At 41.5% G+C, this 14,793-nt stretch overlaps 1 protein-coding gene across 3 annotated transcripts in view; it reads right to left on the bottom strand.

The window, feature by feature from the left end:
• Positions 1-14,793, bottom strand: part of ARID1B (AT-rich interaction domain 1B) — a 399,113-nt gene that overhangs the window by 51,129 nt on the left and 333,191 nt on the right. For all 3 annotated transcript variants that reach the window (XM_069489032.1, XM_069489033.1, XM_069489034.1), the window contains one exon: positions 7,825-8,152. In XM_069489032.1, coding sequence (XP_069345133.1) covers positions 7,825-8,152 — 328 coding nt within the window. The remainder of the gene's footprint in view (positions 1-7,824; positions 8,153-14,793) is intronic.

Below are 14,793 nucleotides of genomic sequence, written 5' to 3'. Positions count from 1 at the left end.
TCCCAGCCTTGGATAGCTGGGTTCCGCTGTGCGGGCTGCTCTTACTCCCAGGGATGGGGCCTGTGATGCCGATTCCGGTGTGACAACCCCCGTCTGTCTGATGTGAGTGTGTGAGAACCTGGGGGCAGAAATGTTAATAGGACCATGTGTCCAGAACAAATAAATAGGGGCAAAGACCATCAGCCCCCTGTATGCATCATTGTGAGTGAGCTCGGAGGGTCCGAGTGGGTCTAGGAGTAGGGGGCTCTGAATATTCCAGAGTAGGAGGAGGATACCCAGGCCTGAGAGGACGTGGGAAGGCAGAGAGGGAGACAGGTTTAGGAGGACAGGCTTCACTGTGAGTCAACACTGGAAAAGCCCGAGCCCAGGCATCAGGTGGGCACAAACACACTTTCCAGATTACGTCCAGTATTCCCGGCTCTACCCAGTGCTTTTCCCATTCAGCGTCCACCAGGAAAAAGGTACAAAAAAAGATGTTCCGAGTCCGCAGTTCCTGCCTCTTCCCTCTGCATCTCACCGGTGCTTGGCAGTGGCAGGAATCCCAAAGGCCCATCCTCAGAGGAACGTGGGCTTTCTGCGCCCGCGCGCCTCAGAGAGCCACGGCCCCCCCAGGCTCGGGCGAGGGGTGTGCGCTGGAAAGTCTCAAGGTGGCAGTCACCAGGCACCAGAGCACTTGTCCTGGGTCCATCAAGGTTGCTGCACATTTCATCTTTGATTCCTTGGATCTCATTAAAATAAAAAAAAAAACTCTCTTGATCTATTCAGAATTAGTGTTTTACTACTTTTTGATTTGAAGATTTATAAATGTATTTTATGGCTTCCATAATAGTTCAGTGACTCTAAAAGATTTAATTGAAATCATAATCTTAAAATACCAACATAATAATTTTCATTCAAATTCTGAATTTTGAAGGTTTGAAAAGGGGCTAAAAATTAAAGCATAGCATTTAGACGATAATGCAAAGGCTTACATTTAATTGCAGAAATAAAAACTCTATTTCTCTATTTAAGCCTTTGAAATCTTTTCTCTTTGTCTTTCAATAACACGACTTTTCAAATCATAGCTATTATGCCAAAACCTAATTGTCCAAAATCCAAAGGGCTGAATTCCTGGTTAATACAGATCACTCACTGCTCTTCAGCACGTGGACCCCACTGTAACTGGGGCTTGACACATTGAGAAGTTTTTGCCCCTCGTCTTTGACATTTTAATGCACCGTCTCCATTAATGTATTTCCACATCATCGGCTCCCAGTCCATCAGCAGAATTGCAGCACACTGGCTTCAGAGGAAAACAGCACAGAAGTGCCTCGCTGGCAAACAGCAGCATGGGCTATGAATTATAAATACCCTCAGTAAGGAACAGCGTCTGGAAGGTGTGCCTAACGAGCGATGTGCAGAGATATAAGCTCCTATGTACACCCAACAAGCCAGGCCAATTCATTTCTATCTGTCAGTGGATCCAGCTTCTCTGAGCAGAGGAAGACTGCTGGTCACATTCTCCTAAAAAACATTCAGCTACCGCAGTGTCAACACAGTTGGGTTGCTACTGATACAGCTAGCTTATGGCTAAGACTTCATGGAAGTTATTCATCCTGTTAATGAGTGGCTAAGATTCATTAACATTCAAAAGTAATGTTAATTAAAATTTCTGATTTCCTAATTGACTTAAAACAAAATAATTTAAAACTAATTTCAGTGACTCTAGTTTTTGGTATGACATGAGAATTAAAATGTAGGTCTACAGAGTCATATTTGTGATATTCATTATAAAAATTCCCTGCTATTTAAGAGTAAAAAGACTTTTCAAATTGATACATTTTGCTCATTTAAAAAACCCAAAAACTAAGAACTCCGAGACTTTGCCTTCTTCTGATGTTCAGTTAGTCCACTGAGGACTCTCTCAGGGACAGCAAACCGGTGCTAGTGCTTGTAGTAGCATCATGTAGGTGCACACGCCTGTCTGTGCAAATGATGCCACCTCCCATTTCTGCTCTTTTGTCACTCAGAATTCTTACTTCAACCCTACACTCCAGTCACAACAAAGTCAAATGCCAAAGCAGTATTGGTAAGGGCATCAAAGGGTGAAAAGACCAGAAATTCCACACCATCTGTGTGTGGCAAGTTAACAGTTACCTCACAAGGTGCTTGCCCCAGAGACAAACCACCCGAACTGCACCTGGAGTCTGAGCAGGAATGTGAAAAGCACTCACTTCCTTTCAGGCACAATGAAAGCAATCAAACTTAGATACTAAAAAAATAATTCAGACCTCAACATAAGAGGTAGCTTTTCACTAAGATACTCATTAATATTTGGTTTCTAATAGCAGCATTGCCTTTAGACATGATGGAGAACTAAACTGAAGAGTTTTCTTTTTTTAAATTGTTAAAGAGGAAATCTGGTTTAGGGACAGCACTAAGGAGAAAGAAGTGCAAAGAGACCAGGTGGCAGGAACCTGCTCTAACTCCTGAGTGGGCCGCACTATAGGGCTGAGTTTCCTCCACCACCAAATTAAGAAGAGAGACTGGGCAATGTCCAAAATCTTCCCAGCCCTGGTTGCTCTATAGTTGAAACTCGGCATCTCTTAGAACCTATGCGTATGAAAATAGTATTACCTTAAAGATCTGTGCCAGAACTTTGACACAATCTCGTCACCAAAGACCTGATTAAAGTTTATGTATGTAAAGTTCTGGGGTGGCAGGCCTTAAGATCTGCTTGTCCATCTACCCTGGCTTAAAGATCTAGGGCCTGTTAGACCTTCTGTAACTTCAGTGAAGTCATGCTTCCTCCTTGGAGCTCATTTCCAAGAAAAAAACCTGTATCATTCTGAATTCTGAAATTTCCAAATCCACAATCAGTTGTGGATTTGGCAGAGATGTCAATTGCTGGACACAACCTGGTGCCACCTAGAATGGAAGCATGGATGCAAGGCATCCAAGGCACACGGAACGACTGAGGGAAAGTTAATTTACCTGTGTGTGGGGGCACACGCTTTAAACATAGTTACTAACAATGGATTAAGTCACTGAAAAAATACTAAAGACTGTGTGGTAGCCCAGATTCATGGCCATGCTTTAGGAAAGAGTAGGCCAAGGTCTTTCCTAAGTTTCTGGCAGACTTTGGCTCTCCTATGCTTAAAATTGGCTCAGAATCCTTCCAACTTGATGCTAGAGAAAACCACCAGACCTAGACCAAAGCTGAAACACACTTGCTATCCTTGAAGGAGGCTTTCAGTAAGATCGACGAGTACTTCCAACTGTTTCTCACATCTTCAAAAGAATATTGTATTCACTAGCAATGTTTAAACCTGAATGCAGCAATGCATTTTCTGAATAAAAAGTCTATCAGTGTACGTGGGGTGGAGGGTTCTATACACACACTACTTACAAATTCATTAACTTCAGATGACTGGATATTATTGTACAGTGGATCTAGTACCTGAACTATAAGATTCACCACATTCTATTGCAAATCCTCTGATAATCAAAATGAGGAACTCCTTTACTCAAAAGGTGAAAAATTAAAAAAAAAAACAATCAATATGTTCCTTAATTTATTCAATACAGCAGGTCGATTTTATCCTCATAGTGCCACTCTTGAAAAAAGGATTAATAAAACGGCTTCCAAGCAGTTAAACTTGTATGTTTTCCCCCTATACTATCTCACATTCAGCTGGCTGAGGAAGCCTGCAGCACAGCTGCCACTGCCTTCATTCCTGCAATAAGCGTTGTTCTTGTCTAATTGCAGGTGTGTACACACTCTCCACCTTTGCCGTCAATTTGTCTGTTTCAGATTTCTTTCACAGGCTCTAGGCCCTTTGGGATTTGGACTCAAGAAGGAAGTTATTATGACAAACTGTGACTATTGTGTCCCTGCAAGGCCTGTGCCATTTCTTCCTTTCCAAAAGGAAAACTGACATTTAGCAAACTGGTTTATCAAATTATCAACCTACCTTTTAACTTAACAGAGCTATCAATGGGGGAAGAAAACAAAAACAAAGCAAAAACATGAATTCGCTGCAAAGAGCTCTTAAGTAAAGCAAAGCATGTTGAAAATAAAGTTTCTCAACCCATAGCACTAAACATGTAATGTACATGTTTCCTCATATTCAAGCTTCTGCTTTTCAAAAAAGGCACAACAGATTATTGTGTATTGCAAAGTGGAACAGAAGGAAGATTTAAAATAGAAATAAAGCTTATTTTTTCTTTTTTAGAAAGAATATCGTAGACACCAAAGTTAAAATTCACAGCTAAGAGGCTCGTGGCTGCAAAAACAAGCCTTTGCCTAGGGTGCTTTGTAAGATTTACATAGAATAACTCCAATATTTTTCTTTTGCTCATTTTTAATTAAGGAGGAGGTGTTGTATTCTAAGGAAGCTATCTGGATGCTGCTGGCTGAAATACAGATTTGATCTTCTCGTGCTGGTTAGCTAACATTGATTTTCTGCCCCAGTGGAAGAGATTTTACTCTGATGCATGCCATTTAAATTCATTTTACACAGCTGCTTAATGTGGCTTGGCAAGGCACAGCCAAACTAGCTTTGTGGGTCTAAATAGGACTCCTGAGTTGGTAAAGGACAGATCCTATGGATTAGCAGCTGATGATAAATGCTTTTCTCCCCCTGCTGTTATCTTCCTACTGACTCATGAATTGACCTTGAAGGTACCATAAGAAAGTAACAAAGAGGAAAAGACAGTCCCAAGAATAAGTATGTTTACCTCATTCTATATTTGTTATTTCACTTTGAGGATTATGTTGACAGAATTTTCTATTTGTTGGTCCACATGTAAGACCATGTTTGCAAACTTCAGGTCTTTCAGTTACAAAATTATCATTTGCTTTGTCTAAATAAATGTATAGTGAATATAAAACTATTAGCTCTCTCTGCCATGCATTTACAACAAGTAGTGAAAGCACATTTTTATAAGTTTGCTGTTTAAAGAAAGCTAGTTCACAGTTACCTGTTTTAACTAAAGATGAGGTATGGTTCTATTGAAACTACCTACTAAACACAATTAAGTCTGTACGGAATAATCTTAAATATATGCAAAATGATATAAATAATATTTTTGCTTAGATCACTTAATAATAATAAACTTTAAGAGCATTTACTAACCTAAAAATGGTGACAGAGCCCGATATCACGTATTTTTGTAGTTGGAAAGAAGAGAGATACTTTTTGTTGCTGTATGTAATTCCTGTGTTGAAATTGATAATAATATGGCAACACTGTGTTTAGAAAGAAAATTCTGTGTTGGATTATTTTGCTGAATTTTCCTGGTGACTTCGATATTCTAATACTTGTGGGGAGAAGGAAAAAATAGAACTCTTTGGCACAGACATTTGCTCAGTGATGATCTAATGAGACCCTCCTAAGTGCTAGGAATAGCCCGTGTCAGTCCTACGGTAGTGAGATGCTGTGCTCTGAATTTGGGGGTGGGTGTAGCAGCAGTTCACTGTGGTGGCAGGAATGGTTAATCACGGTCATGAGAACAGTGCTGCACAACACATGTTCCTAGACAGAACGACGACAACAATGGGGGAAATGACGCCAGAGCAGGTGATGTAATTACTTTTATGTAGATACAAGTTTTGTCTCCCTCTCAGGCATGAAGGGAAGCAGCCATGCCAAAGCCATGCAGACAGGACCTGGAGGACGGCATGCGGGCTTCCACCAAACAGCCACAGTACTGTTAGTAAGAAAGAAAACGAACAAACACAACAAACACAATGGACAAGGGGACGACCCCTGAGATGCATTTCCTGTTAGGTCTTTCACTGTCTTGGTCTGGGTGTTCCTGTGCAGCCAGATGGCACGTTGGTTAACAGTGTGAAAGAAATGCCCAGGTCCCGCAGCAAGTCCGGGATGTGTTGCTACCTACCCGTACTGGTCAGGCTGGTGCATCATGGGAGCCTGAGAGTTGCCATAGTTGGGGTGCTGGGAAGAAAACATGGGGCGTCCGCCAGCCCCAGACTGGCTGGGATAAGCAGGCGACCTAATGTATGGTGGCCTAAAGTGGAACAGAAGAACAGCTTCTTTGGATTTGTTCTGTAGCACAAGTATGAATCCCTGTCCATACGTTACTTCCACACATAGGTGTGGGGTTACAGAAAGTGGTAACTCAGCAGAATACCCTGCACCCTGCAGCTGCCTGGGAGTGGAACTCGATAAAAGTCCTTTAAAAAAGTGGGGGACAGGGCAAAGGAGAGAAGAAAGTAATTCTCAGCTCTAATCCCTGTTTACAGTTTTGAAGTATAGCTTTGACTCTGTAAAAGCAAAAAATAAAATATACAGCCCCCATTTAAACTCCTGGAGAGCTAGAATGGGCAGGATGTGAAGGCAAGGCTTTGGAATGGTCTACTGGTTAGAAATAGAAAATGAAAATGCATGGATGTGTATTTACACATTAATTTCTACAGAAGGCTATATAAACTGATTCAGAAAGAGAATACATAAGACTTTTTAATCAACAGAATTATGCCTTACTCTCTATGGTTATCTTCTCAGATCACTATAAAGGCTGCATGTCAAATGCAATCAAATACTTTCTACTTAACAACCAAAAAAAAAAAAAAAAAAATCCCAAAACAAAACAAAAAACAACCTTGTGCTGTACGAGTTGTAACAATGGACAATTCAAGTAAACCTCAATTAGAACTTCACTTGGACCAGCCAAACCAGTCTTCACAGACAGGTTTGTTGAAACATTCTCTAAAGCCAGTGTAGGCTCGGCTGGGAGGTACAGTGCTGGGGTTCAGAAGATTTTAATGTGCAGATTGTAATGTGCAGACAGAATGAGAGAGATAATGATTGATTTTCATTTTAATTCCTCAAGGGAAATTTATCATTATTTGGAACAAACAATGAGACGGGAGGGGGTCCCTACATTCCCAAAATAGCAGCTTTAGAGGAAAAGTAACCAAGGGACACATGTAAAATGTACATGCGCGCGCGCACACACACACACACACACACACACACACACACTGGCTTTTATTTCCCTTTGACAAAAATCAGAATCTTCTTTCTTTTCTTCTGAATATGTTATTAAAATACATGTCTTTCAATGTGCTCTGTTTTAAAATATATTCATTTTTGCCTCATAAATTTTGAATTAAGTATGTTATTTTTATGTAGGTCAAGCATTTACTTCAAGAATTAATTTTAAAAATCAGCATTAAAAACAACTAAGTAATTGAATTAAAGATAAAGTCTTAATCTATCAACTTAAACTGTCTAAAATACTATCTTTGCTTTATTAACCACATTTTGCTTTGACAGAAAGGTATCCCTGGAAAAATAACACATAAGAATATAAAGTATATAAATCTCACACACATACATTTAGACAAACACACAATACACATATGTGCACATGAAGTTTCTATTTTATAGAGATTCTTAAAGTAGGGTAAAAAAAGGAGGAGTGTGTTTCTTTTTCAGTGTTTTAGAGTTTAAATAATTTTTAAGCTTTAGTATTTTCTGCTTAAAACTCATTGTTTCAATTGGAACCTCACAGACACCTCCCTGTGCAACTGGGTCTGCTCTGCTGATTGTAATGACCATTCACAGACATTTCCACCCCCCACAACTGACGGGCCCTCCGCTCGGACTCCTTCCCTGATGTATCATAAAACATGTTTGTCACTTACTTCTCTGACCTTATATTATAGAATATATTTAACATGAAAGGAACAGCCAAGCACAGTTGCATTCTACTGCGCCCGTGTAACCTTCGGGAACGCTGCTGCTGTGTGCTCAGATGCGCGGTCACATGTAAACATACAGAGTACCTGCCGGGGCGTTGTCCTGAACGGCGTACCTGCTTTGTGCTGAGTTTGCAGCAGCCTGCATCACTGCTGCAGCTGCCTCCTGTGCCTTACGGTTCACAGTTGGCATTGGCGGCCCCATTCCTGGCCCTCCCTGCTGAGACATGCCAGGAGAACTGGGGGTCATGCTGCTCATATTTCCAGGAAATGGTCTGCTCTGCATCCCAGCTGGTGGCATTCGTCCCAGGGGCACAGCACCACATGGCTGGCTTGGCCCTTGTCCATGCATCTGGTTGTTGGCACTGATACCCACACCGGGCCCTGGGCCGCTGTAGCTTGCACTGGGCACCCCACTATACGCTGGGGGTCTGGAGTAGTTACCTAAACAAAAAGCAAACACAAATTAAAGCCTTTTATTTAATCTTTAAACTTGTGAAAACATTCACTGGAAATACTTTTTGTCCAACAGTGTGATCACCAGGGCATCAGTCATGATCCTTGCTAGCCCTGCCTGCGGGTGCCGTGGCGGCAGCCTGTCGCAGCGCACGTTCTCTCTGCACCCCGGAGGCAAGGAGCCCACAGGACCTCTGCAACACTGAAGAGACATTCAGGTTAATTGTACAAACGATCTGTTAATAGGCAAGAAATACTAGTACTGAGTGCTGCTTCAAGATGTTCAACATCTCATATTCTTATATTTTAACCAAAATAATTATTTCAGCTCCCAGTCTTCAGGCGAGGGCCCCCGTGAGGCTGCACCACCACAGCACTACCACATCTGACGTTACAATAACAGCTCAGAGAGATGACATGGAAGACAAAAATCCCACAGGAAGAGATTGTGGAGAAACCTGACATCAGTCCCACTTTCTTTCCAACATTGCGAGCAGTTCAAAGCTGCAGTGAGTTAGGATTGTGCCACTGCACTCCAGCCTGGGCGACAGAGTGAGACCGTGTCTCAAAAAAAGACTGAGATAAGAACCCCTGACCACACCCCTCACCCTGCTGCGCCTGGCCACATGCACACAGGAGCCCTGTTCCCTTGAGGCCCCGGCTGTCCCAGGAGTTCTGTTTTCCCTTTTCTTCCACACCTTTTAATTTGTGTAAATAAATTAAATTCAAATAAATCAAAGGCATACATGATAATGCTTCAATAATAATAACTGCAGGTGGTAACTGCTGAACCATAGGTGTGTGCTAGACACCTGGCTAAGTGCTTTTGCACAAATGTACTCATTCGTTTCTCCCAATAAACATGAAATACAGATACCATGAGGACTCCATTTACAAACGAGGAAAGTCAAGAGCCAGTAGATTCGGGTTTAAGCTCAAGTGAACTGACTCTGGAACCCACGTATTTAACCAATAAAACATGCTGCCTCCCAATAAATGACTTGAAATTAAGTAAATGTAAAAAGACAAGTGTTTGTAGGATACGGATTAGTGTTTCTCAATCAGTCCTTACTACTTTCTGGAAGATTATCCCCATCCATGTAGCATAACTATACACTTTATATGCCAGAAACTTCTAGGCACAGGAGACACAAAGTTAAATGCAATCCAGTTCCTCTGTGTGTGTATGTGTGTGTGTGTGTGTGAGTGAGTGTTGCACACATGTGGTGGAGCAGCAGGGGTAAAGACAGCTGGGGGTTTAGTGGTGATTCCTTGGAATAAGCAGCTCTGGGGCCAACACCGCGGGCAGGCTGGCTTCAGGGGCTGGGCGAGGCTCTGCGCTGCCTGCCTGCAGGACCTGAGGGGCCTTGCTTCCATCTTTTCTCCTTTCTTTCTCTTCTCTGTAAAACAAAGACAGTCCTCTCTAATACTGTCCACTTGCAGAGCTGTTAGGATTAAACAATACAATGTACATAAAGTATCTCAAACATGGACGTGACACGGAGGGGTTGTTGTTGGCTGGTGACTAAGGCAGAGGAGGGGGAAGGGCCCTTCTGGCAGGGATGGCAAGGACAGACAGACTCACAGCATCACTGAGGAGGACAGACGGAAGAGGCCAGGTCCAGCAGGGCCTTGTGTACCAGGCTTCTAAATGTGGGGTTTATCTTATAGATAAGGAGGAGCTTCTCAAGGATTTCCAGCAGAAATAGGATTGGATTAATAACTACAATAAAAGCAAATACTTAATATTTACCGTGTGCTAAGCTTAGTTTCAAGTTCTTTGTATTAACTCACTTAATCCTGACTTCAAGCCTAAAAGGTACATATCACCATAATCCTCACTTGGAGATGAGGAACCTAAGGCACAGGGATGTGACAACTGCCCCAAGGCCATGTGCTAATGATCGCAGAAGCCAAGGTCTGGACCCAGGCAGTCTGTGAGTGTGGCTGAGTCCAAGTATGTCACGCTACTCTATGTTGCCTCTCAAATGTTATGAAAAAGCATACTTAGGTAACGATATTATCATCATTGTAAAAATAGGCTTTCTTTAAATTCACACATATACGACTGTATACCCCACAAATCTGCAAGACATCCAATAGACTTTTCAACATTTATTGCGTTCTTGTTCTTTGTTAGGTGCATCTTGTTCATTTTGTTAATTCGGTTGTCCATGGAGCACGTACTGTTAATTACAGGTGATGCGAAGGTCACTGTTCACGTAGACCGTGGGCCAGCACACTTTTTCTGTCAAGGGTCAGGTGGTAAATGCCACAGGCTTTGTGGGCCAGACAGTCTCTATCATAATTACTCAGTTCTGTCACTGGAGCCCCATGGCAGCAGCACACACAGGTACATACGCAGACAGGACTGGTGGTGTTCCAACAAAACTTTATTTGCAAAACCAGGTGGCAGGCCAAAGTGGGCCATAAGCCCTGATAGAGACCAACTTGGGGATAAGCTAATAATTTCTGCTGCACTAGCAACAGAAATGAGACTTGTTCAAGCCAGCAGCTTCCTTAACCTTGAATACCATCTGGAAAGCTGAGGAAAAGCTTAAGAGGATTAAGAGAGCGCAGAAGTGGCAGATCTGAGGGGCTGGGAAATGGAGAGGGAGACGCGAGGGCCAGTGGGAAGGAACAGGACAGGCGCAGCATAAACACCTCAGGTGTGCTCAGCTGCGTGCAGGTCAGTCTTTTACCATTGGCTCCTTAAACTTAAACTGCTTCTTCATGAAGATTCATTGCCTTTGCATAGTCAAGGTTTGCAGAAATAATCAAGCTTACATTGTTTTCAAGAAAAAAGGTAAAAAAAAAAAAAAATTGAAACTGTTCATCAGTTTCAAAGTTGTTTACAAAATATTCTTAAATTGCTTCTGAATCTCTCATCCCACAGGACACTCCTAACTGTCCAGTGCATCTTCTCATCACGCAATCTCAGTGGAAAAGGCACCTTCTGTGTCCCCTGCTGGGCGGGACACAGAACAGGCCAGACTGCTGGCGCTTCCTCTGCCCACGCTCGCCGAGTCCCCGTGCTCCTGTCTCCTCCTCCCCTTCCCAGACCTCATATCCACTTACTTCCAGATTATCTGATAAGATCAGTGAAACGGAGTGCTCCTTTTTGGCTCTTGCTTTTATTAAAAATAAATATGCTCATTCATAGTTTGAACGCTGGAGTAATTAATTCACATATTCATGCTATTACTCTAGGGCTAGTTTCTACCCTCCCCCAACACTTGATAAGTGACTCATTTGGTAAAAAGCCTTTTTCAGTGAAAACATATGTGCCCTTTGCTTTCAAAGGAAACGAAATAACACTTTAATCTTGTTTTAGAAAACAAGCTGTAGACATGGCTGTTCCAGACTATGTCCACAATGTGGTCTTATTAGAGAAAGAGGTTCCTGATTTTGCCGAACTCTGCTCACAGCTGTGACGGAGAAATGCTGTTACTCGGAGTTCTTGGTTTAACTGGCAGCCAAGGGCTGTATTTTAATGAACACAAAGGAAAGAAATGACTGAGGTGCTTAGTTACCCAGTACCCTGCTTCAGTCTCTCACTCATATTACGTACTAAAGAAAGAAGGGCTGTGTTTCAATAGCTTTGCTCCATGCAGCAGCTGGTCTTTGTCCTCTAGCAGGAGGCATTCTGCAACCGGGTGGAGCATGCACTAGAACGTGACCACGCACACCCATATATGCACGCACGCACTTGTGCTCAGAAAGCTGCTGAGCACTGGGGTCCCCATCTATTTTTCTCCAATCAGTTGGGTTGATTCCATGAACTGGCACTCAAGGGAATATGTTCTAATTATAGAGGCCTCTATCCGGTAGAAGAAATACAAAGTGCCCTTTTCCTTGCAATTTTAAAGACTTTCCTCATTAAACTCACATGCCTGGATACAAATGGTCTAAAGGCTTAAAATGGCTTAAGAAGCAGCAATGGATAAAGCACCGGCTTCAGAATCTGGGTCTGAATACAAGTTCTGACACTTCCTAGCAGCATGACCTTGGCCAAGTTATTTAACCTCTCTGAACTGTGATTTTGTCATCTGTAAAGTCAGGATGATAATGCGGAAAAGGTTGAAAGTGTCTAGTACGGTGCCAGGCACAGAGCTGCTGAACAAACGAGAGCTGCTATCGTCAGCATCCACAACCATAGCAACAGCATTTACACTATCTTCCCCCACGTTTTAAAAATGTGTGGATGGGGCAAAAATGATTCATGCCTCCCCCCAACTACTCGATAACATATCTTTCTTCCCAAAATAAACAAAAACCAAATATGTAAGCCAAGCAAAATATGAGAGGAAAAGCCAGGAATGAGGAGTGCAATCTTATTTCCATGTTTCTCTAATAGATTAGTAATTTGTTGGCACTAGCTTTGACAGAAAACAGATGGGTCCAGCATTGAGCACAATGAAGGCAGCAGATGCCGGCCAGCCCACCTCAGCTGGACTGGTCTTGCCGCCAAGTCCAAGAGCCCTCAGTTTTCAAGTGGGTTCATCTTGGCACACCAGCTTTGGAAAATTGGTCACCAAATTAATTCAGATTTCTACCCACCAAGAGTTATATTTAAGCACCAGAAAGAAGAAGCAGTAGCAAGACTCTATTCAAGTCACCATCATTATTTTAAGAGAATCACAAATAATTCTATACCTGACTCCAGAATACTTACATTTGCTAGTTATAATAAATAATCAAAGCTTACTGCTTTTTGTAAACTATTAAATGTTTCCACTTACATGTGAAATTTTGCTTCTCAGTTTCAACCATTCGACAATTACTTAGGAACGACTACTATGTGCAAGGCTCTGCATTAGCTGTCATGCAGTGAGGGATAAAATGGATGCACACAACGTAAACCGGGCATTTCACTCTGGGTGGAAAAGATGAAATGCATAATTAGCTACAAACTATGATAAATATATTTGTGAGTTAGGGCTAAATATGCATTTATCTTGTTTTTTAGCCAGTGATGTTACTATTTTTTATAGCAGTCTACTACCCAATATTAAGTCACGTTTACTGACATAATTTACACACAAAAACAAAACATATAATCCAGTAATCACCAGCACAACCAAGATACAGAATATTTCTATCATGACAAAAAGTTCCATTTTTCCCTTTTATAGTCAATCTCATCTCCACGTCCAGCCCCTGGCAACCACTGATCTGATTTCTGTTCCTGCAGTGCTGCCTGTCCACATTCACAACGAGCCATACAGTCCAGCCTCTGCGCTGGCTTCTTTCACTAAGCGCCACGCTTTTGAAATTCACCAGTATTGTTGCATGGATCCGTAGTTTCCAGTCTATGGACATTGTTTCCAGTTTTTGGCAATTATGAATAGCACTGTTAAAAACATTTGTGAACAGGTCTTTGTACAGACGTATGTTTCATTTTTCTTGGTAAAACTCTAAAAATGAGACTGCTGAGCTGTATGGTAAGTGCATGTTTTAACTTAATAAGAAATTGCCAAACTGTGGCTGCACTATTTTGTGTACATTTCCACCAAACACTATATAAGAGTTCTAATTGCCAGTACCTGACATTGCCAATTAAAAAAAAAATTAGCCATTCTACTAGGTATGTAATAGAAATCATTGTGGCTTTAATTTTCATTTCCCTAATGATAAATGATTTTGAGCATTTTTCATGTGTTTATTTCTTGGTTACCATATTTAAGTAAGATCTTTTATGTGAAAAAAAGTTATATTTATTTATTTTTTATTATTTTACAGACTGGGTCTCCTATATCGCTCAGGCTAATCTCAAGAGTTATATTAAAAAAAACACTTCTTCCACCTCCATCTTTCTACTCAGACCTGTCATATGATGCTACTTTTTCAGGCAGGGAAATTGATCAAGTAGTCAAGAAGACTATAAATATAGGTTCAAATGAAAGCTTACTTGTCCCAAGTTGCATTAAATCCTGCTACTTGTGGGAATAAAGGGAGATAATTTGTTTTTTGAACTCACAGGTACCATATTTTTCCTAAGTCAATATGCATGTAAGAGTTCTTTAAAATATAAAAATAATAACAAAATTTATAAAAGGAGAAAGACCTATTATGTTACCTTACAGTATCACTTCAGTATTTCACTTTTGCTAGTTTTTTCCATTTATGTTACAACAATTAGCTCCTTTAAAAATTTAATGACAAAATAATATAAGCTCAATGCAGAAAATATAGAAGACAAAAAATTACCCTTAGTCTTACTTCCCAAAGATAAGACACCATGTATTATAAATTATTCTCAGGTACAGAACAGTCAACCCAATACCCATCAAGCCTCGAGGCAGGGTCGGGAAGGTGTATCAGTGACTCTGCATTACTCTGTTTAGCAAAGTTCATTTAAGAAGCAGTTATTAAGGGCCTCTTACATGCCAGGCTCCAAGTTAAATGCCAGGGATTCAGCAGTGAACGAAGACAAAGAGCTTACATTCCGGTGGCAAGACACAGGCAAGTAAAGAAATATAGACAACGTCATGTGGCGATGAGCACTACGAAGAAAACAAAGCAGCGCCCACTGTGCAGAGTGCTGAGGTGAAGGAGCAGCGTGCAAGTCAGCTGCCCCTCCTGGGAATATCAGCCGTCTTCAGAGAAACGATAATGACCACGGCTAA

Source organism: Eulemur rufifrons, chromosome 15 (genome assembly GCF_041146395.1).
Source record: "Eulemur rufifrons isolate Redbay chromosome 15, OSU_ERuf_1, whole genome shotgun sequence".
Taxonomy (NCBI): domain Eukaryota; kingdom Metazoa; phylum Chordata; class Mammalia; order Primates; family Lemuridae; genus Eulemur; species Eulemur rufifrons.
This window is presented reverse-complemented; position numbering and strand designations above follow the sequence as displayed.